General features: G+C 40.5%; 1 protein-coding gene across 23 annotated transcripts in view; it reads right to left on the reverse strand.

The window, feature by feature from the left end:
- The window catches only part of CLASP2 (cytoplasmic linker associated protein 2), a 142,438-nt gene extending 119,873 nt beyond the window's left edge, over positions 1–22,565 (reverse strand). For 5 of the 23 annotated variants that reach the window (XM_080580046.1, XM_080580040.1, XM_080580068.1 and 2 more), the window contains exons 1-3: positions 22,012–22,485; positions 14,268–14,346; positions 2,126–2,229 (exon numbers count right to left, since the gene is read on the reverse strand). In XM_080580046.1, coding sequence (XP_080436172.1) covers positions 2,126–2,229; positions 14,268–14,346; positions 22,012–22,191 — 363 coding nt within the window. In that variant the 5' untranslated portion in view covers positions 22,192–22,485. Of the gene's footprint in view, positions 1–2,125; positions 2,230–14,267; positions 14,347–21,145; positions 21,220–22,011 lie in introns of those variants that run through there. The other 18 variants (XM_080580073.1, XM_080580069.1, XM_080580041.1 and 15 more) reach the window with 8 other exon arrangements.
- Positions 22,566–24,084: the final 1,519 nt, after the last annotated feature.

Raw genomic sequence — 24,084 nt, forward strand, 5'->3', positions numbered from 1 at the left:
ATTCAAAAACACACTGGAACAGACCAGAGGAGATGATCAGGAAGATCAGGAAGATACAAGTCTTATCCCCAAAAAAAGATTCCACCCAGCTCTTCCAAAGGGATGTTTCTCTGCAGGAAAGGAAGCCTAAAACTCTGTATTTCAGTGTTGGAGGCACAGGAAAGACTTCTCTGTTTTGGTCCCTGCTGTGAGGATGATAGAAGCTTTTCATCCAATTTTTTCATGACACATAAGATGTCTTGAGACAGACACCTGACGCTGGGTTTCCCCCACCCTAGGGGAGTTACCAGAAGAGCCATGCCTTCCCTTATTTATGCATGCTGTTCCTTGGACCCCATGAATCTTGTATTCTTTCCAACACTGCAGGAAAGCTTCAAAGGGGATGGAAGCTTCCTTCTATCATAGAATCACTGAATCACAGAATATTCTGAGTTGAAAGGGACCCTTAAGGATCACAGAGTCAAGCTCCTGACTCCACACAGGACCATCCCAAAATCAAACCCTATGTCTGAGAGTGTTGTCCAAACACTTCTTGAACTCCGACAGGCTCAGTGCCGTGACCACTGCCCTGGGGAGCCTGTCCCCGTGCCCAACCACCCTCTGAGTGAAAAACCTTTCCCTAACACCCAGCCTGACCCTCCCCTGTCACAGCTCCATGCCGTTCCCTCGGTTCCTGTCACTGTCCCCAGAGAGCAGAGCTCAGCGCCTGCCCCTCCGCTCCCCTCGTGAGGGAACTGCAGGCTGCCATGAGGCCTCCCCTCAGCCTCCTCTTCTTGAGGCTGAAGTACAGCCTCACAACAAAGGCTCTCTTCAGAAACTGAAAGATGGACCAGTAATCCAGAGCTCATTCGCGAGGAGGGCCTATCGGCCTATCGCAAAGAATCACAACACTCTTTATCAGTGATTGTTTTAAGAAAGGTGTATCCAAGATGCTATGCATTTATCCGAAGCCTGTTACTGTAGAGGTAGGTGTACTTTCAGGTCTGTAAGCAAGGTACTTCAGAGCATCTTGGTACATGAACTTGTCGCTTGCGAGTGACTTGCACTTAGGCATGAAATAAATGCCATGTCTCTTGTCAATGAATACGATCAAAACTGCAACCCATCAACAGATAAAGGCTAGGCTTTATGGATGACGCTCTGATGCCTAAATCCCACTCAGATCTGTAGGTTTCTATACTTGCTTAACATGCAACCTGTTTTTACTAGCAGGCAAACGAAGCAACCACAAACAATTTTCTAACTGCAAATGAAGTTTGCAAAATCATATTCCTTGTGCTCAAACATTCAAATTTGTATCTATGAATAAACAAAGCCAGGAACTAGCAAGCAAAAGAACTTCGTTTTGGTGTCCCCCCCCCCCCCAAAAAACAAAACAAAACAAAAAAAACAAACAAAGAGACACTCCCTATTAACTTCTGCATTTAAACTCAGAAACAGATCTTTTAAGAAATTCAGAACTCAAAGAACACTTCCTACTGACAACCAGGCTCCCCAGAGTTACACATAATATCAGTCCTCAAACAATGAAGTCCTGTTAAACAATCTTATGAGTAGATATATCTATATTTAGCACTTGGAAGCCACCCAATGCTAAGAACTGTGAAAAGGTTTGCTTAATTCGAACTTCAACATAAGAAACAAGGCAGAGGGCAATTTATCCCCATCTCAGTTTGTCAAAGGTTCACACGTATGTTTGTCATACATTTAGAAAGCCAGATTTTCTATGTTAAAATGCACCATCTCAACTGTTGGACTACTAAGTGTCAGGCACAAAGTAAATTTTAAAATAAATTCTGAGCAAAATAAACTTACTTATTCCCATTTTGCAATCACAGATCCAGTAGGTTGTTTCAAGCATCCTTTAATTAACAAAGTCCTGCCACATGACATGACAACATCTACTCAAAATTTAGGTATGATATGCATAACCTGCACAATTGTGCTGTGCCAGGTTTTTATCTTCAGCTGAACAATGCATCAGTGTTAATCCATTAAGAATGCCTTTAACGTTTACACCATTAACAGTCACCATAACATTGTGACATATTCAAAGTCAAGCTCATGCATAAGTAAAAAGCTCAATGGAGGCCTATATCTGAATCTCTATAAAGTGAAAGCATACCATGGGTGTAGCTGTCTCATCCATCAGTTTCAGTATGAGATTCTGTGCTTGCTCTCGAACTTGGTCTTTGGCATCTCCCAAGCGATCTATCAAAGGCAGGAGAACTGAAGAAGATAAAAAAAAAAAAATGAAACACTTACCCAGTAAAGATTTTGTAATACTGAAGGACAGTTCCTTAAACACGTTTAAAATATACCTTATTAAAAAATAAAAGCTGACTGTAAGACGGTCAAAACATTTTCAACTCTGACATGTATTTCTGAATATGTTACAAAACGAACAACAAATGCATTGAACTGAAATAAAAGAACACAGCATTTTCCAACAGGCTGAAGAAAATAAAGCTTTCTGTCTTAAAAACTGTATGAATGACGACTTCCATTTAATCTTCAAAAACTATGCCAGCAGCTTCTGAATGTCTGACTTTTCTGAAAAATAATGCTAAGACCTGGGGAGTAGTGGGGAGAGGTAAAGAATAGGATAGGACAAAGAACTACTTCCAAATCATTGGGATTTTGCTATTTAATTACAAAAATTTTAAATGCTTTAAATTTTCCTGTTCACTTAGAGTATCTTGTGGAAACTCATCCTTCCTTCAGTAAAAGTTACTATTTCAAAACAAGTGTCCTCCAATACTATTTAACTAAAATTATTCAAGAGTTGATGACTTCACATCCTAGAGATTAGAACTCACTAAAAATGAAAGGACTTGCCAAATCTTTGATTTGCTTATCCACAGAGAAAAGTTTTTAATTGCAGCTGATAAACAAATTAATGCTATATGATCTTTAGAAAAGCTATCTGAATGAATGCTGAGACCAGCATTGTGCAAGACATCTTGCTATACTGGTTCCCAGTTCTCTGTATGGTGCCTACATGCACACTTTGTGAGATTCTTCCCCACAGTGCTTTCAGTACAACTTCTTGAAAACAAGCAGCAATGACACTGAGCACACTGCTTTTTGACAGGGATTACAAGTAATGGGAAACTGGTGGAGATGTCATCTCCCACTTAGCTCCCATGGGACAGTGCTTTTACAGTCACTATCAGTACCTGAAACACCACTTGGAAAAATCAGTGTCATGGGCTAACAGTACCTGTTAACAGCTCAGCCTTCTGTATGAGCTTTTGTTTCTGATCTGATTCACAGATTTCTAAGAGCTGAAAGTATCAGAAAGGTAATTCTAGCTGGAACTCTTACTCAACGCAGATCACAACACCCAGCCTGTAGTTCTCCTCCAAATTAGTATTCTAGTCAAGCAGGGGCAAAGTTTTTAATTACCGTGCCATTTACTTCAAACTTTGAAAACTAGCCTAACATTCCTAATATTTACCACAAGTCTTTTGGGGACTCTCTCATATTCCACCACCAGTTAAAAAAGTTACAGGTAAAATCACCTTTTGCTGCTTTTGGTGTTACATTTCTGAACACCTGAGAGTAGTTGACAGTTATTTTTTGTTTGGTCCCTCTCTCAGCTGCTGACTGCTATTCAGCTCACAGAAGAAATAACTCTATCACCCTGCATTTTGAAAGGGAAATCTGAAAGAATTGTAATAGAACTTGATGATTATAATGATAATGATAACTAAGCAGTACTGGCGCCAGAAAAAGAAAGGGAAAAGAATAAGTGATTCAGAAGGTCTCCTCAGTCCTCTGCTTCTACATAACAGTATTAAACCCCCCAGCTGTTTCTGAAGTGTGATTACTGCTGGACAAATACATTGCTGAATTCTGAATTTTTCCTCCTACTGTATCTGAACACTTTCTAATCGTTATAATCTAAGCACTTAATTCAACCGGCTCTGGATATTCCACTGATGTCTTTAGCTATCACTATCAAGCTTTTGCATTTTTCATCTATTTTTTCCTTCCCTTTCTGCTCTGAATAAGTTATTATAGCTGTCTTCATTGTACACTGTGAAAAGAAAGGGTGTGTGTGTGTGTGTGTGTGTGTGTGTGTGTGTGTGTGTGTGTCCCTCATTTTGTGAACACAGAAGAAACGTCCAGAACCTCAGAAGTCAATTTTGGGAGTACACAGCTGACCCCTCCTAAACTTCCATTCACGAAACAAAAATAAACACTGAGAAGCTGTTCCAAGCAGGGCAGCATAGTGAATGCCTGTGTTGCTGAACACTGCTCTTTTGTGACTCATTAGCAGGCTGACTCAGTTCATGGAGCTGTAGATACCAGGGCTTTGCTATAATCACCAAGGCAAGCACAGACAACAGCTACTAGAAGATGCTGAACAGAGATGAGGTCACTGTGTTGCACTAAGCTATGACACAGCCTGTGGATTACTAAACACGCCAGCCTTTCCTGCCTGCAGTCTTGACTTGTTTTCCCCCTAAATTGCAAGTTGCTTTAAGACCACGTATATGGCATGATGTATTCTGGTTGCATAAGACAAAGGAATACAGCTGTTGAGTGCTGGCAACCATCAGCTGGTTTTCAGTTTGGTAGTTCATCTTTTCTGACAGAGTAAGCTCCAATAGGAAATGATTTTGGTTGCCTACCCATAAAGTTTCAAAGTGCTAAACTAGAAGGGGATCGCCAGCAAACATATTTCAACTTGAACTCCTAACGTCTTCATCACTTGTTTTGCAAATGTCATAAATGTTTATAGCAAGAGCAACTTCGATTATTGCTTTTTCTGCATTGGTGATGAAAAATAGCCAGACAGTGTTAGCTAGCCTTTCTACAGGGAAGTGCGAAACACATCTCCCTACCCAAAAATTCCTAGACCATTTTTAAGATGCTTGGGTCCTCTTTAGCATCCTGTCTTGCTGATGCCCCTCTCTTTTCCTATACTCTAAGCATCCTTGCCTAGCTTGCATTCAGTGCCTCCTGGCCTCTTGCTCCACTCTAGTCCTGTCCAACCCAAGGCCACATAGCATAAGAAATTTTGAGTTCTTAGAAGAAGAAGCCCTTAGAAGAAGTCCTAAGCCCAAAGCAGCCATTACAGCTTAGCTTCAGCAACTACAGTACAATACGCTCTACATCAGGACAAGCCAACACTACTACTAGAAAGCAGCAGCTTTGCCTACTCACCACCCCAGCCACTGTTTCCCTCTCCCGGCTCAGTCCAGCCCTTGTACCAGTATTTGTCTGTTTACAAGCAGACCTGAGGACATACTGGGGCATTCCATAAACAAGACACCCATGTGTCCATCAAAGGCAGGAGCTGAGAGATATGTTGGAACTAAGTCCACAGGAACAAGCTAGGAGATTTTTTGGCACCTTAGGAAGTATATACTGGGTATTTGCGCACTAAGAGTTCATTAAAAGATTTTTAACTTGGTCACCTTTAGGCAGGTTTCTATCCTTACCAGGAAAAGCTTAAGTCATAGTTGCAGTACGAGAACACCAGAACTGGAGTTCCTGCTCTAAAAGATTAGAGCGCTATTACTTCCCAAAGAATAGGTGACCTGAAAACATATCACTAAGAACTTTTATATCACTTTTATCCCCCAACTTTATTCCAAATACAACTGAACAATCATTTTGGCTGGTATTTCTCCTTTATGTTTTATATGCTTTCTCACCAGCATTATCAAACTGATGTCCTTCTTCATGCTGCAGTGCACATGCTGCATTTGGTTGTTTCTGCCATCAGTCTGCAAGCTAAACAGTCTCAAATAGTCGTTGGAGTTACACAAATGTGAGGATGGAGAAGTAGCATCATCTATAAAGGCACTATTCAAGGCAGTAGTATCCCAACTTATCCAGTGAAGTATGTTATCTGTCACATACAGCATGGATTCACGTATCCCTACTGTTTTATATTAATCTTACTGAGCTTACTTCTTCAATTGCCTGGTTTCTTTAATTTATTTCAAATGGATTTGGAAAACCCAGTAACATTTTACAACTTTCTTTCTTTTATTAATTTCTGCTGATAATGCAGAATTATTCTTTGCAGAGCCACAAAGACCTGTACCCCATTCTATCTGCCCTTGCACCACATTTTAGCATATTGTCAGTCTCCTATCACTACCAGCCATTCCACGGGTTTTCCTGTTAATATCTCGGCATTGTTATACAAAGATATTATAATTTTCTTCACTGAAGAAATCTTAAAGGTGTTAGTAAACATGCTCTATAGCACAGATTAATTGTACCTGGTCTACCTCCAACTGACCTGCTATCTACATCTGACCTGCTGTTTATTCCTTTTCCTTTCTAACTGCATAAATAGTTAGGTTTGTATTACATCCCTAACAGAGCTTGTTATCCAATTAGTTTCTTCTCTGTTGTTTGACTTCCTTTTCTTGGCTTGGTAAATATAAATAAATCTTCATTTATACGAATTCACATAATTATTTTAGCACTACTAGTTTGACAATAATGCAAGATTTAGAGCCAAGAACAGCCTGAAGAGTCAGAGTACAGCCTTGAGAGATTAAACATTTATTTCCTCTACGGGGACAGAAGATGATAAACAAGTAAATCACAGAAGTCAGCACCTAGAGTGGCACCCCGCTTATTTTTAAAAATTCTGAGCAGTTTTACTGTATGACCCCCTGAAGCAAAGAACGCCACAAGTAGCACAAACAATTTTCTTTTGTTAAACTTTAACAAGAGTTCCTTCTTTTACAACACAAATGTGGAGTTTTTCAGTGTGTATCATTGCTCACAACTCTCCCTTATTCCCTCTCTCTTGACCACTGCTCTTTGTAAGTGCCCTTCTTATGTATACCCTCTGCTGCCTAACCCTTTCTGTGAACCACCTTCAGAGAGTCCCTGTCAGCTCTACTGGAGTTGCAACCACAAAGGCTTACAAGGGGAAAAGAAAGGAAAAAACAGACATTAAGCAAATAAGAATATTTACCAAGGAAACAACCTCAGTGTTGGCAAAATTCCTGTTTCTAAAATGTCTAACTTATCTCAGGCATTAAAAGAAAAAACCTTGGGGACAGAAACAGAGATTAAACTTGGGCAGCAGTATCTTCTGGTTTTCTCAGAAACCTTGCCAGTTCAGGCAGCAGCACTAATTGGCTGCCAGTATTAGAAAGCTGTCAGCAATGGAGGCAGCCTCTGCTCTTCTGGGTAAGATGTGCAGGAGAAAAAATCCCACAGAGGCTCCTACAGGGCCTGCAATATGGCTGGTCTGACAGATCAAAGTCAGCAAAGGCTACTTCCAACCAAAGAATCTCTATCGGGCTTTCAGAGGTAAGAGGGCCACAGGGGCCTCACTGCTCCCCTTTTGACACTCCTCAAGATAAAGTCCGGTCCAGAGTAAGCAAGTTCAAATAAGAGCCATGTCAGACATTAATGTGCCTCTCTGGGTCTCTCCTGGAGCCAAGACAAGCATTTATGGGATTAATGAGATACACTGTTCAACTCCAAAAGCGGAAAGAAAACATACAAACACACATTTCTTTTACGATATAACAACTAATCTATCAGGGTCTCAGCCCCAGGAAGCATGAGGAAAGAGGTTTCAAGTCCAAACAGTTTAAAGAGGTGCATTAGACCATCAAGAAAATTGGAAAATTGTCATCGTCTGAAATTTTTTAGCCCTAAGCTGGTTTTAAAAGAACTAGTATTAGTTAGAACAAAACAGAAACCAAGGAAAGCTATGATTCCTCTACTCTTATATTTAATGAGACTGCATTTTTAGGGGTCATATAATGAGGTGCCCATAGGCAGCAAGCAGATGGTACTCTAATTCACAGCCTATCAGTCGAGCATGAATCGCTTCAGGTAAAAGTCATTCTGATAATAATAATTGTTATGCAATAAATAAATAAATGCTACAGGAATGTATTCCAGACAGCTGGATTCCAGATAGGATGTAAAGAGCTTTAAACATCATAGGAGTTGTGTTGTTGTTGCTTTTTTTACAGCTTTAGAGAATCTGTCACCAAGACAAGAAAAGGCACAGCTTAGAACAGCTCTGACCATTACCTATGATCATTAACCATAAAGGGAACTAAAGGAAATTTAAGAATTTTCTGAGATGTTGCAGGAAGTTCATCTTTTCGTGAAATTCAGAAATATAAACACAATTCAAAACATCTATTCTGGGGAAAAAATACAAATAACTGAGTCTCCTTTTGCAGCCTTTTCTAAAAACAATGCAAACAAACAAAAGCAACCATGCAAATAAACAAACAACAGAAATATTCAACGTTTTGTTGTTTAAGATAATCCTACAGCACACATCCAACACAGTGCTTCCTGAGATCAATAAAAAGTAAAACAAAAAGCCGAAGTCAAACTAAACAACTGACTTGCCTATAGATGCAACAAAGTATCTCTGAGGAAGACTTCTCTTACATAAATATAAAAGCCTACTTTGCATTTTGTGAGAAATTCAATTTGATTTTATTTCAAAGTTTTGTCTAACCTTTGAGGTTGGCCATACTTTAAGCAGAGACATAGTCCAGATGAACTCAAAGGTCCCTTCCAACCTAAATTACTCCAGGTTTTATGTTTAGGTTGATGTTTATCCGAATGTACACCCTGACATTAGCCTCAATTCTGCAATGAAATTAATAACACTAAAAAAATAACCACTCCATAAAACCTGAATGTCAATTATTTTTTAACACAATATATGTCCATGATAGGTCATGTTAAAAGAGTTTTTGGTTTTTGTATTGAGGGGGAAAACATTTTTCCATACATCATTAAAGCCATCTACTGAAGAGTCACATTGTGATTAAACTGCATATTTAAGCCTTTTCCATCAAAAAATGTCATTCATTAATTGGGAGAAAAAGCAAAAATTATTGTCTAAGTCTGCACTGATGCAATCTTACTCAAACAAATATTGTCAAATTCTTCTACTAAATGTTTTTCATCCAAATTAACTCAAAAATAATGCATATTTCCAAGTCCTTACAATGCTTTAAAATAAATCTGGCAACATACTTGCATGCCTATTTGTGACAAGACTGAAAAAGCATTCAAATTATTCTGAAAAGTCTAATTTAAAGGTTCTTCCATCACTTCTAGAAACCACCTGAGAATGAAGATAAACACTTCAAATTGGTAGTATAAAGCACAACAGCAATCCTCCAAAATTATTTTTGCCCACTGAATTCTTTTTACTATAAGAAGAATTTCCAACTTCTATTATATATATGCACATAAACTAATATACATGTCTGTCTCTGTGTTTAAAGTATGTGTATATATATATATTCAGCCTTTTATATATATATATATATATATACACAAAATGGGTATCTGTGTTTCTACCTGTCAAATATCTTTCTTTTGATTTGTAAATTACTAAAACATATTTTATGGACTCTTGTAAGGTTGTTTGTGGAAGTGAATGGCAACATAATCATATCATAGACTAATGGATAGTTTCACATATGCAGAAAAATGTATCATGATACAATACCATATTAAAATTGAAACAGATTCTATATGCTTTTACTGTAGCTTTTATTTTTCCCCTTCTTTCAACAGCAACAAAATAATGTTGAATCAAAGTCACATTCAATTACAGAATTATTACTTTTTTCTTATATTTATCCAAAGCACTACATGACCTAAATTCAGAAAATGGCTTGTGATATCAAACACTGCAATTTTCTTGCAGGATACCAGCTAAACTTCATCTTGTACATAAGAAAAATAAAGCTCTCTGAATTACTGGTCACTTTTGTATGCCATACACCTAATTCTGATGGTAGAAATCCCCAGTGATGGTGATGGTGATAATTTAGGAAGACATGTTATTCCTAAAGTACTGAAAAGAACTAGAGGGCAGTTTAAAAATAAGTGGGATTTTGTGCTTTTACTTTTTTTTTTTAAAACTAGTGAACTTCAAATTTGTCATCACAGAATATTAAAACGTAGATAGTATCATCAGGTTCAATATTTGAAAAATTCATGGACAAGTACATAAACAGTCGCCAAACTAAACAGAGATGGCTATACCCTCCAACATCCAATGAACGGGGATGTGAAAGCAGCTCTGAGGAATGGACTACCTATGGAAGCTCAGCTCAGGACATACTGCCAAAATAAGAGGTTTTGTGTTGGGCACAAGAACCACTGAATCTGAGCCTGAAAAGGACTTTCTTAAACCTTGTTTAGGAACCATACAGAATAGAAAAAGCATCGACAAATATGTAACATTTCTTCAGTGACTGTTCTCACAACAGTGGAACCAATGCAAGGAAAGAGGGCAAAATAATGTTCACTTCTAGAGAACAAAATTATTTCTTATATATAGTATTTTAATAAGGGATGCCATCACCTGGGGAAAAAAAGATTGTGACAAGGTCATTATGTACTCTTATGTAATCTTTTTTTAATCACAGAACTATCAGCAGTATTCAATCGTGAAAGATATAACACTCAAATACACCTTAATCCGCCCTATTTTTCCAGAATATAGCCCTCTACTCTTATGAATTAATACACAGCCTGACACCTATTGTTTGCAAAGTATTTTAGATCATCTTCACTGGAAGTACTAAAAAAAACAAATCCAAAATTTTTGTGTCCAAGCTCCTAGAACACTGATGTCAGCATCAGCAACAGAGAGCAGGCAATGTGGTTGTTCCAGCCACATAGCCCAGGCCACAGAAGGCAAAGGCAGGGACAGGAAGAATGAACCGCCCACTGTAGGAGAAGACCAGGTTCAAGACCAGCTAAGGAAACTAAAGGTGCACACTAATTAATGAATTAATGGCATATATGTTGACTGTAAAGATGGAAAGGATAATAAAGCCTTCACGTTCTTAGTGAAAAGCCTGCAATGTTTATGGGTGTGAATATTCAGTCACATCAGTTATTTTTTTTCTGCATGTAAAGAAAGCTATCCCCGTGATACCTGAACAGGAAATTAAACAGTAGGAAAAAATGTATTTTGCTATGTTATAGTGGGTAATATGCCGTTATATTTCCATCATTTCCTGAGTTCAGAATCATGAATACAAACACTTCAGGGTCACCAAAAAATAACACTCTTTTCTAAAACAAAGACACATTTAAATTTCCAGGTCTGTTGTGACAAAATATAGCTATAAAAGTGAAACTTCACATAGACTCTAAGATTAATTTTATTTTTAAAAAGGCAGAAAACAGAATAGAAAGGTACTTTACATATACATCTTGCTTTGCTATATTTATGTTGCCATCCTGATCTTCAGTGAGAATGCAAGTACCAAAAATGACTTACTGCAATAAATGAAAAGTGAACTGCCTTTTGAGTATTTCAAAGTAGTATCTAAATTTGCCTGGAAAAGTTCTATTATGTTTGTCTTCCAAAAATACTATGCTCACATTTATTTGACTAAAACAGAAGAAAGTAAATGCCTACCATACAAAATAATAGTAAGAACTCCTGTGGGGCTGTAAAAGCCTTGTTACTTAGTTGAATTTGCTTTTAACTTTCCCAACATTTGCAAGCTTGATACCACGATCTTTATTTTCCCCTCCTATCACCGGACACCACCCTGGACAACAGACCCTAAGTCACCATCACTGCACAAGACACAGGTTGTTTCAGCAGACAGTTTCATAAATATATTAGGTCAATTTTCAGGAAGCAGCAGTTTTACAAATAGATCATCAGTAATTATGAAAGTAATAGATGACGTAATAAAAACAAACACCATTATGCCACAAATACATATGCTGCATCTGAGCTGTTATGGCTTCCTCAATTCAAAAGCACTGCAATAGAAAGACAATGAAAGGGGCAACAAGAACAATAAAAAAATGTGGAACAATGTGTGTACAAGAAACAATTAGACCACAGAGGAGAGAGGGGAAATGGGCAGCAGAGAGGCCTGGAAGAGATGTGTAAAATGAAGATTGGCATTAAAAAATATAAGAAATGATGGTTTGCCTTTTTAATAAAAGAGGTGAGCAAGCAAGAAGATATCAGAAAGCCAGTCCGAAACAAGAGTTTTGTAACACCGTACATAATTAAGCATCACTACATAGCACTTAAGAAGTCAAAGGTCTATGTGGGTTCAGGGACCAACCCAATAAAGCTGTAGGAAAACAGGGTGACAGGGGAGACACTGAAGGTAACCATCTATGCTTCGTCTGGCCCTAAACTGGCAAGACTACTTACTGACAGCTGGCAGGTCATACTAAAGGAGTTATCACTGCAGTTTTGTCCTGTCCCTATTTTTTTCAGACATCTGCAAACAGATCACTGTCAGACTCGGGTCTTTGGTCTTACTGGGATTATGTTAAGACAAATCTACAAAGTTGACACAATATGATTTGGGAAACTGGTAGTTCTTCAAATTTTTTTGAAGGAAGCAGTTTTCTTGTTCACCAGTGTGCTTTTAATTACTCTCATAAACTCTGGATTATCCACACTGTCAGACATTTACAATAAAGTTTTTGTATTACTGCTTCACTGAAAAAAACTGAAAATAAACCAAATCTTCTTATGAGACTTGGTCAGACAGCTACCAACCGAACAGAACTCATCTTATAAATCCCTCTTAAAAAAAGTAATAAATCCCTCTTTAAAAAAGTAATTAAAATAAAGATTGTTTTCTGCCTTTACTGAGACTAACATTTTAGTGTCTGTTAAGCTTATATAAAAGTTGATCATGCACAAGGGTGACTTGCGTATTTAGCATAATGCACTCTATAGGTCCTGATTTTGGAGATCTCAGAAGGCTAATTTCAGTTGAGGGCACTATTTCTCAACTTTTCTAAAGAAATACTTCTGCAATACATGGCTTCATGTGTCTACTTACGCTATACAAGTTCAACAGTCACCCAGTGACAGTACATTTCTTCTTTTAATATAAATGCTACTGAAAACAAAACTGTAAATATTTATTTACTCATAGTCTCAAAAAAATCAAATAGGAGGGGAAAAAAAGTTTTTTCATTGGAGCTGTCTGTGTCAACCTTTACAGTTCGCTTAACACAAAAATAGACGAACTGAAGAAAGTTTTACAACCATTTAGTAAGATGGCTGTACTCTTAAGTTCTACACATCGCTAAAATACATACCAAGGCAGAGTAACACTCTGAAGTCTAGTATTGTTTGTCGCTACAAATGGGCACTATTCAAAATAAATATTCTGCACAGCACAATATGCCTCCAGTTCCCTTATGCTACTCCAATACAAAACCAACCAGCCGAACAAAACCCTCTGCAACAAAGTAGATTTAAATTCTGTAGCACTTTACTGCAGCAGAAAGAATATTCGACAGCATCCTGAAATATGCTTTCAATTAATTTAGTTATGAACTTGTCGTAAACTAAACTTTGTATTCCTAAACTTTCAAATTTTGCTGATTTCTCAACTACTAAAAACAAAAGCGGAAACCTGAAGAATAGCAAAGTTAAAATTTCGACAGACAATTTAACATAGCTATGCTTGTAGGAACAAGATACAAGACATTACACACACATTTTGCATAAGGACATTAAGTTAGGTCCTTCTGTTAAAAATAGCCAGTGATAAACCACCAATGTTAATGCCCTGCCCTAGCACCACAATCTCTTTTCAAGGACAGCAGCAAAATGAATTGAGCAGATTAGTTTGCTCATATTTCCCAGAACAACTATTTCAGAGTCAGGCACTCACAGATCCATCATTTGAAATACTCTTATTTGAGTAAACATTTCACCCAAGAATAAGAGCTAGCACTCTTTTTCATCCCAGAAAAAGTTTAGACTACTGAAAACTAGACTTACCTAGATAGCAGTTACCAAGCAGGAGGTGGACCACACACTCCCCTTAGACCACAGACTTCAGCAGACATAAAGCTCTAATTAAAATGATCCACAAATAAAACCTATAATCTTTAACGCAAGCTGAAGGTAGCACTTATGTTCTAACACCATTTTTAGACGACTATCTTGGAGCATTGTAAGTAACTATATAGCATAGGAGTGGCAAGCAACTATATAGCTTGAAATTAATTACAGAAAAGACATTCCTGGAACCCTTAAAAATTCCAATCACCACCTACAAATCAGTAATTACATGAAAAATGAGTATTTACAAGTTAATATAAAATTATTCAAATTCCAACAACAGCATTGAAATACCTATACATTTACATCCTCAGACATTGTTTTAAACTATGATTAGCTCAGAAAGCTTCCTACATGTTCAGCTACCACTGCTGGGGGTGGATGGGCAATGTGCTACCTTTTGGTCTTAAGAAAGTTACTTTTCACTTACCGGTTCCTATATAGGATTTAAAGCGTCCTGATAGTCTGTTGACAAAGGCACCTAAAACATCTAATCCCAGTAACGACACCTGTCGAAACAAAAGCATCAGATATACAAAACAGAAGACTAGAGATTTCTTTAGAATTTACTTTAAAGAAGTTACAGACTTCTGTATGCAAACAAGCTGGACCACTATATCTTAAACTTAAAAAGAAAAAGAAAGTTCCAATTAGAGAGCTGATAATTTCTTAAAAGCTTTCATTAAGACAAAGTTATCAGCATATGTTTGGATCAATTATATTTACATATACTAGATCAATTCAGATTTTTCATTACTTCTCTTAAAACGGGAAGAAATTAAATGTTAGAAAATCAATGTTTTACTATTTGCAACTTCAAATGATTAAAATTCAAATGATGAATAAAGAGGACTAAGGAGCTGAAAGAAGCTCTTCATTTTTCTCTCTGGATTGTGTATGAGGACTGCAATTCCATTCCTCCTTTCTTTAAAAAATGACTGCCAGATACTGTCTATCACAGTATAAACTGTAAATCAAAATCCCTTTGAAAGAGGGACCAAATCAAAACCCCTTTGAAGCAGGGACCAGTATCAGGACAGCCATATTGCTTTAGGCCTCACCTCCTCTACCAGGCACCTAAGCTGCTGAAAGAAACATAAAACAGAAAGCCTTACAAAAAGGGGGGGGAAGTTGAGGGTGACAAGCTGTTCCCAGACTCAGAAAAAGCAAACAGCTTAACAGCTTAAAACAGAAAACAAATAGAGCCCAGGTGTTACACGCTTGTCTCAATCTGGTTAACCTAGATCATCCACTGAAGTGATTGCATCTTTTTCCAAACTCCTGAGAGAACAACTCAGAGAAGCTAATGTTATCTTCCCTAGCAGTTCAGACCACACCATTTGTCTACCTGTTTTGTAAAATATAGAAGTTTTATTTCTTTTCACTTGGTCTTGTTCAAAATTCAAAAACCAAAATAAAGTACAAAATGCTACTGGAATTCTTTGGAATTCCCATATACCAACAAAGTAGATGAGACGACAATGTCCATTTATCTAGAAACAAAAACATAGTCACAAATGATCAGTTAAATAATTCTGGCAAGTGAGGACACTTCTCCGCCTTTATTATCCTGTGTACTGTTCCAAGACTTCATTCTTAATTTCCTGTAACTGTTCATTATGAACACACAAACCTACATTGTTGAACCTCGTGGTTAACGCAAGCTGCTGCCCATGAAGGGGCAAATGCCCAAGACCTCCTGAAGCTTTGGCGTTTGTAATTTTCCCCACAAATACACAAGCAGAATTACTCCCTCCTACGAGCTATTTATTTTCATAACATTTGGAATCACGTTTTCTTCAAGAACAATGTTCTCTTAAAATCCTCATCTGTAACAATTGTCCACACTAGAGGAGAGGCCAAAAATAATTCGACTGGGGATGAATATGAGGAAGACCGGCCCACGTACACAGTATTGTATGACTCCTGATTCCACAGGGAACTAGACAACTAAGCCCTCCATAAAATCTAGGATCTGAAGCAACCGTAAAATTAAAAATACTTTAATGAATTTAATATTAATAGATCTCCATTTAAACAGAAGATAGAAAATTGAGTACAATTTACTTGGAAATTTACACATTTTTATTACATACTAACACAGAAGAGTATCCCTGGCTTAGATTACTATGTTGCTAACAAGTAACTGCAGCTAAAATGCAGAAGAATGAGAAAGCAAAATACTGTAATAACTTAAAATATAAATCAACTTTTATGGTAACATCAAGGCTTTCCATTAATGTTCTTTTCCAGATTCTAAAGCTACACAAGACTTGAGACAAAATCTCAATATAAAACGCGATGCCTGAAATAAGAAATTCTTTTTGAATATACATACTGTTTTCCTATGCACCTGTTTCCCAACTATGAGCTCCACCTTAGGTCTAAAGTGTCATCCAGTGCCTTTAAGACACCTTTTCTTCGTAAGTATTCTGTTGTTTATTAATGCACAAATCTGCAGCATCTCCCTCTGTAACAATGCGTACAGTTCCCTACACATCTGATTATATTTGTAAAATCTCTAGTGACGACTTCTACTCCGAAGTGCAGCAGCTCAGAGATTAAAAATCAAGAGGAACACGACTGCATTTCATTACAGATTTTAACGTGTTTTCAGTCGTATGGCAACAAGTGTTCATGCGTGTTCATACATGTTGCAACAAAACTAGATTTCACAAGTTTTCTGTATGTGGTGACAACACGTGTTCACACATGTTCGCACATGTTGTAACAAAATGTGAGCAGTCATGTTTTCAGAGTTTTCATGACAACACGCGTGTTCATGCGTGTTGCGACAAAATGCATTTTCACATCTTTTCAGGCATACAGTGACAAAATACGTGTTCACGTGTGTTTGTGTGTTGTGACTAAAGGCATTTTCAAATGTTTTCAGGCATTTGGTGACAACATGCATGTTCAGTGTTCATGCATGTTCACCCGTGCTGTGACGAAAAGCAAGAAGACATTTCAGTGCTTTGATGACAACACGCATGTTCATGTATGTTCAGGTGTGTAGTGCTAAAGGGTATTTTCATGCGTCTTCAGGCATATGCTGACAACACACGTGTTCACAGGTCTCGTGACAAAACACATTTTCACACGTTTTCAGGCATACGGTGACAACACATGTTCACACATTCACGCATGTGCAAAATACATTTTCACTTTTTCAGGCTTAAGGTGACAACACACGTGTTCACACGTGTTGTAACAAAACGCACTTTAACGCCTTTTCAGGTATAGGGTGACAACACATGTGCATGCATCTTCAGGCATCTTGTGATGAAACATTTTCATGTGTTTTCAGGCATATGGTGACAACAGATGTGTTCACACGTGTTGTGACAAAATGCATTTTAACACGTTTTCAGGGATTTGGTGACAACAGGCATGTATGATTTCAGGGCCCTGATGACAACAAACATGTTCATGTGTGCTACAACAAGGTGCATTTTCGCATATTTTCAGGTGTTTGTCGACAACATGCCAGGCGTGGACATTTCTGAACATGCGTGTTGTGACAATACGCACTTTCATGTATTTTCATGGATGTGGCAACAACACACATGCTCACTCCTGTTCACACATGTTCAGCATATGGAAGCAACACGTGGTCAGGCGTGTGGAGGTGTGTGGCTGCAACACGCCCGTTCACCTCTGAGGTAGAAACACATGTTCACGAATGTTCAGGCATGTTGCAGCAACACATGTTCACACGCGTGGAGCCATTTGGTGGCAAGACATGTTTATGTGTGTAGAGGTGTGTATTGGGAACACTCATGTTCTCATGTGTTCCGCTGTATGATGGCCACATGCCTGTTCATGGATGTGTCAGCAACACATGATTCCGTCTGTGGCAGTAACACAAGCATTCATGTCTGTGGAAGCCTGTGGCAGTGACGTGTATTTGCACGTGTGGTGGCTACACCCATGTTCATGTGTGTGGCAGCTACCCCCATGTTGACGCCTGTTCAGGCATGTGGCAGCTACATGCATGTTCAGGTGTGTGGTGGCAACACACGTGCTCAGGCCTGAGGCCTGAACATGTTCAGGCGCCCAGTGGCAATAGCCTTGTGCACACGTGTGGTGGTAAGAGATGTTTTCACATGTGTGGTTGAAATACGTCTGTTCAGACATGTGGCAGCAACAGCCGTGTGGCATGCACTTCTGCAGCTTGAGACATTTTTCCTCATATTCTGACCTGGTCCTCTGTCTGTCTCCGCTCTGCGTCACTGCTGCTCGCTCCTTTTTGTTCAAATGCCTTTCAACTTCAGCTCCCACCTCACTCACCGGTGGCCCTGGCTGTTACATGTAGCCTTGTTTCTTGCCTATTTGCCCAATTGCCATTCCAATTTTCCCTTTGTTACTGAAACCCTCAAGCTCCTCCTGCTGGCACTGTTCTGTTGAACAGAAGATACAACACACGCTTGTTATACCACATAAACGCACAAACACAATAGCCACTTTCTTGGTCATCCAGTATCTCTCCCCCTTCAGCGTTTTGACCAACAAACCCAAGGAATACTCTGCCTTGCAAAAAAACATTGAAAAAAAAATCTCCCGCTCTGACACAAGACCAGTGATGTTTTATTCTCATGTATTCACCAAGAACATCCACGTTAGTCCCATAAAGCCAGTGACCACATATGTCAGTAATAGAATGTGATAGAATGTGAATAGGATGTGATACCGTCAAGAATAAGTCATCAGTTCACTGCTTCAAGTGACCCCGAGGTATTATCACAAATGTTATCACTGCTCCGGTTTTCTGAGTCTGACAGGTATTTCTAAGTCTGAGGAAAACGAATACCAGTGAAGTAATGCTATCAGCCAACTCTCAATACTCTGCATCCGACTTGTCTTTAAAAAAAAATTCAGAATTCTTTCCCCTTCATTTTTTCCCCACTATTGTTCACAGCTTTGGGAAAATGGCCATTTAAAAAACACAAAATCATGAAAAACGTTTGGGTTGCAGCAACAAATCAAAGTCCCAGCCGATGTATAATAAACCCAATCGTAGCACCAAGATGCTAGGCAAACGATTTCCAGTTCAGTGGGCAACCCTGTGATTGTAATGAGGTCTGAAACAAAAAGGTTGAATTGTGCACCTCTTCTGGGTACTCCCTGGTGTTGACAAGCATCTTTGGAAGCTACTACATCGCTGGTTGCACAGTGGACATCCTAACTCAAGTCCCCAGGACACCCCTTTACAGACAGCCTGGGATGACAGCTCATCTCCCTCTCTAGGAGGCTTCCAGTGCTGTGCAACAAACTTTCACTCCATGCCATTCACAGACGAATCAATGCATGTTCTTAATCCCACCTTACTGATTTGTCAGCAGCTCCAGCTGGTAACTGCTCTCCTCTTCAATGAGAAAGATGAACGCAGACGTTTTCCTGATCAGCTTTCATAGTTTGTAACTACCAGTTGAGGTTTGCTTATTAAACTGCTATGAATAGCTGCAAACTTCCAAAAAGTAAAAGCACTATTAAACTTGTGGCAAAAAGGTTTTGACCTCTTAATTCAACACTGCTGATAACAAGTCCACGCTTGTTTACTTAACACCTCATCTCTTTTCATTCGTTACCAAGTCTGCCAAATCAGCCCTTCTGTTCCTATTTCCTCCAGTTGCTCTCCTCGTGTTTATTTGAGGCAGAAACTCTCATAGGATGTCGTGTCTTCTCAGACATAGCACAGAGCTGAACCGAGAGCTCCCAGATCTCTCCTCTTCTTATTCAGGATGTTCAGATGGAGCACTTCATGTAGAAGAATTAAGCTTTCCCACTCGGTTGAGTGGGAACAAATACAGTGCATCCAGAGCAAGTTATGTTAGTTAGTCCCTCATTATCCATACCTGTCACCTCCAAGAAAATAATGCTTTCTCTTGTAACTTTCTTTAAATACCCCCTGCTTGTAACTCTAGTTCGTCTAGCTCTGCAGTTCTGACAAATAAGCCAACTGCCAGCCATAATCATCACCCAATTAAACTGCCATGCCAACTGGGAGGGATTAATTACTTCAGGACTTTGAAGACCTTCAAGACAACGTAAGAAGAGAGATGTTAAGTAGGAATTTCTAGGAATATTCATTCCTAGGCAGACAAAAAGGCATCCAACAAATCAACAGAAATACCATAATTAAAAGCAAAGTTTACTGAAATATTTGTCTTGAGAAACATACAAGCCTGTGACACTCATTATCTTCTGTCGTCATTCAGGCCCAGAGCTTACCAACAAACTAAGACCTAGCATTTAAACATAGAACAGAATACTTCACTTGGAAGGGAGCTACAAAGATCAAGTCCAACTGCATGTAACATCCATGCTTGTTTAAGATGGAATATGAATTTTAGATGCCAACCACAATTCTCCACAATATTCCTTATTTTCATTTAGAAACATCAGATGCTGATCAACACCATCATAGACAGGGACACTGGAACTGATCTCAAACAAAACATCCAAGACCTTGTGCTGTTGCCATTAATAATGCATGTACAACATGCTTTGAAATGCAGTTTTGTATGTATGAAGAGCCACCAATAGGTGACACACAGAAAAGGAGACTGTAATAATATGGTAAGAACTGTAAGAGTTATTATAATTTATAGAAATCTACTTATTATAATACATCAATTACAGTTCTATAAGAATTATAATTAATAATTATAAGATTTCATAATAACCTTCGCAAGCCTCAATCAAAATATGAGGTTATCTGGACTACTGTACATTCCTCCTTTGTTGTACAGTCCTAACATCCAACATCACTGTCACCTTACATCAACAGTGAGCAGAATGACCTGCTTTACAAAGATAAAAAGAAACGACCACCACAACACCTTGAAATTTCCTTTTCAATTCCCAATTTCATCAATTTAGAAGTGCAGGAAACAACTTTTATGTTATCCTACTGAGATAAGTGACCAACGGCTTCCTCTTTACACCTAATGATGTTTTAAAATAACTTGCCTAGCTTTCACGCTTATCAACTGCCAACAACTATCCTCAGATTAAGAATTCAAAAGCAAGTAAATCATCTTTATCCAACCCACATTACTCCCTCTAACTAACCTGACCTTTAGGAACAAATTTGTTTAACAAAAAAAAAAAAGCAAGATACATGCAAGTACAGCTAAGCCTGATCATTTTTAGGCCTCAAACTTAGAAGTGCTATGTGCAAACACTGCCAAGTACGCAACACTGTCAAATCTAAGGAGTAAAAATAAGCATTTCACGAACACACTGCCTTTGCAAGGTGTTCCTATGTTTTCCTCCTGAGACTACAGAAATAGGAAAAAAAATTACCATAACCTCAATGCACTAAGTCCAAAGGTCCTACGGACAACCGTCTTAGGAGACAAGACGGCAACTCACGGACTCTGCGCAGCAGGAAGGGCGGCTCTCGCCCAGCTGCCAGACCTGAGCTCAGCATTACAGATCAACACCGCCACCAGATGACGGGAGTGCAGACCAGGGACAGTTACATACAGCAACAAACGGAAAAAAAAAAGCACTAAGACGAATGCGATTGCCCTTGGTAATAAAGCTACACTGTCTACCGTTATCGGCTGACCAACAGCAGAAAAAATTATAAATATTACTCCCCCACATGTCCACTGTAAATACGGTTTTCCTGTATGTCAGCCAAAAGCACACAGGAAAAAAAAGCCAAACATGAATCATCATTGGGTAGCTATAAAAATACCGTATAACTTCTCGTCTTTGAAAAAGTCACCTAAAGGCAATAGAAAAACTTAAAATTTACAACTGGAACCCGAAGAAGCAATTCAGTCATTAAGTGGAGAAAAATATGAACACAGTGAAACAGCACTCCTTAGGGCCTGCAGGAAATACTGGCAATCCCAGGAAACATTACACCAAGTGCAGAGAGCCCGGCATGGGAAGGGAATGGGAGTGGTAGCAAGAAAAAAAAAAAAAAAAGTAAGAATTACTAGCTAAGAAAATAGCTGGGGGGGGGGGGAGGCAAGATGTTATGCGCTGCAATGTTTAGGCAATGATAAAAGGAATAGAAAGCAAGAAGTATTAACCAAAGCCAGGCAAAATTTCCAAGTCTCTGGGGGAGGAAGGGCAGGAGCCTGGGCCAGACGCCGGTCTGTACGTGTGCCGGTGCGTGGCGAAAGCGCACCCCGGGCCCCTCCCCGCCCCCGCACCTTGAAGTTGCTGGAGTTGACCCATGCCGCCAGCTCGTCGATCACTCTGTCGAGCCGCTGCGGGTCCTGCTCCACGTCCGGGGACGCCGCGGGGTCGCGCAGGTACTCCAGCAGCTCCTGCCCGACCTGCAGCCTGCGGCCCACGTCCTTCTGCTGCACCTGCTGACAGAAATGATCCATCCCGGGCGGCTCCGGGCCGGGGGCACGGGGGGGGGGCTCCAGCTCCTCAGCGCCGCGGGGCCCGGCCCGGCCTCCCCCGCGCCACGCCGCGGCGGGGCCGGCCCGCAGCTCGCATCCCCTCGGACCCCGGCAGCCTCGTCAGCCCCCGGTCCCCACCGCGGGGGAGCTCCGTGCCAACGGCCGTCCCCCTCTCCCCGCAGGCCAGGCCAGGCCGAGCCGAGCCCCGCAGAACCGCCGCCGCCGTCCCGGCCAAGTTGCGGCCCCCCCGCGGGCCAGCGCCGGACTGAGGGGGCGGGGCCTGACACTGGGCGGGGGCTCCTCATAGCCCCGCCCCTCAATAGATCCGCCCTCTCCCGCCCCGCCCACCGCCCCCACGCGGGTTGTGGCCCGCCGGAGGAGGCGCATGCGCAGCCTGCCCGTCCCGCTCTCCCCGAGGCGCTGAGGGGAGGGGCCCGGGGCTCTGAGGGGGTTTTGGCGGCCGCAAGGGGGAGGTGGGGTTCAGGGTGGGTGCGCGGAGTTTGCTTGTGGGTTAACTGCTCTAAACTCCGTAGTGGCTGGAATTTGCTGTTTCAATAACAGTTCTAAATCACACACTTACAGAATCATAAAGCTTGCAAAAGACCTCCTAGATTGCCTAGTCCAACCATCACCCTCCCACCACTGTCACCCACTAAACCATGTCCCTAAGCACCATGTCCAACCTTTCCTTGAACACCCCCGGGGACGGTGATACCACCACCTCCCTGGGCAACCCGTTCCAATGCCTGACTACTCTTTCTGAGATAAAATGTTTCCTGATTTCCAACCTAAACCTCCCCTGGCGCAACTTGAGGCCATTCCCTCTAGTCCTATCGCTAGTTATCTACGAGAAGAGGCTGACCCCCAGCTCCCCACACCTTCCTTTCAGGTAGATGTAGAGAGCAATAAGGTCTCCCCTGAGCCTCCTCTTCTCCAGACTGAACAACCCCAGTTCCCTCAGCTGCTCCTCACAGGACTTGTGTTCCAGGCCCTTCACCAGTCTCAGCCCTTCTCTGGACACGCTGCAGGGCCTCCATGTCCTTCTTGTACTGAGGGACCCGAAGCTGAACACAGTACTCAAGGAGCAGCCTCACCAGAGCAGAGTTCAGGGTCTAGAGCCCACCAGTGTTGTTCTGCTTAGGCCCAGTCTGTCCCCTGTGCCAGTTCCTGGGCTTACAGGCTGGATTAATTAACGGGTTGAATTAACGAGCTGAGCGACCACTGGTGGCAGCAAGCTGGGCTGGCCCACAAGTCCTGAGGGCAGAAGCAAAGGACTCAGGAGGTAAGAAGTGGAGCAACTCCTTTCAGTGGCAGAAAAGGGTGATGTCTATCTGCCATCCCTCCAGCACTTGGAGACGTCACATTACACTAAAATGCAAGCTGCTCTTTGTACAGGCCATCCTTTTCTTCCCGTGCTGTCACATATAAGGTCCTTCCCTTGTTCTTACACCCCAGTTGGTGTTTATTTGGCCTTACGTAAACAAGGCCTGGGAGGTAATATTTTCCTTTTTCAATGATAGTCGTTGTGTCAGGAAAGCCCAACTTAGTTTCAAGACAACACAGTCTGGCTGTCTAGCTTGCCTCATTAGTGCTAATACTGGGGATGGGTGAGACTGCAGGAGAACGAGGTACTCCCTTCATTTGGCTGCAGGATTTAGACAGGTATAAAACAAGTTTATAGCAACCACACCTCCAAGCTGAGGAGCCACATCTCCAAGCTGCAGTTTCACAGCAGTTTAAACCAAACTAAATTGGTGCTACAGTAGTCCCACTTGCTTGCTTCTCACAAATCCCATTTTCAGGAATTTTGCACATCTGTTCTGTCCCATGCGCTGACATCTGCATGACCTCACACAATAGAGATCTACATCTACA

Source organism: Anser brachyrhynchus, assembly GCF_964034855.1.
Source record: "Anser brachyrhynchus genome assembly, chromosome: 2".
NCBI lineage: Eukaryota > Metazoa > Chordata > Aves > Anseriformes > Anatidae > Anser > Anser brachyrhynchus.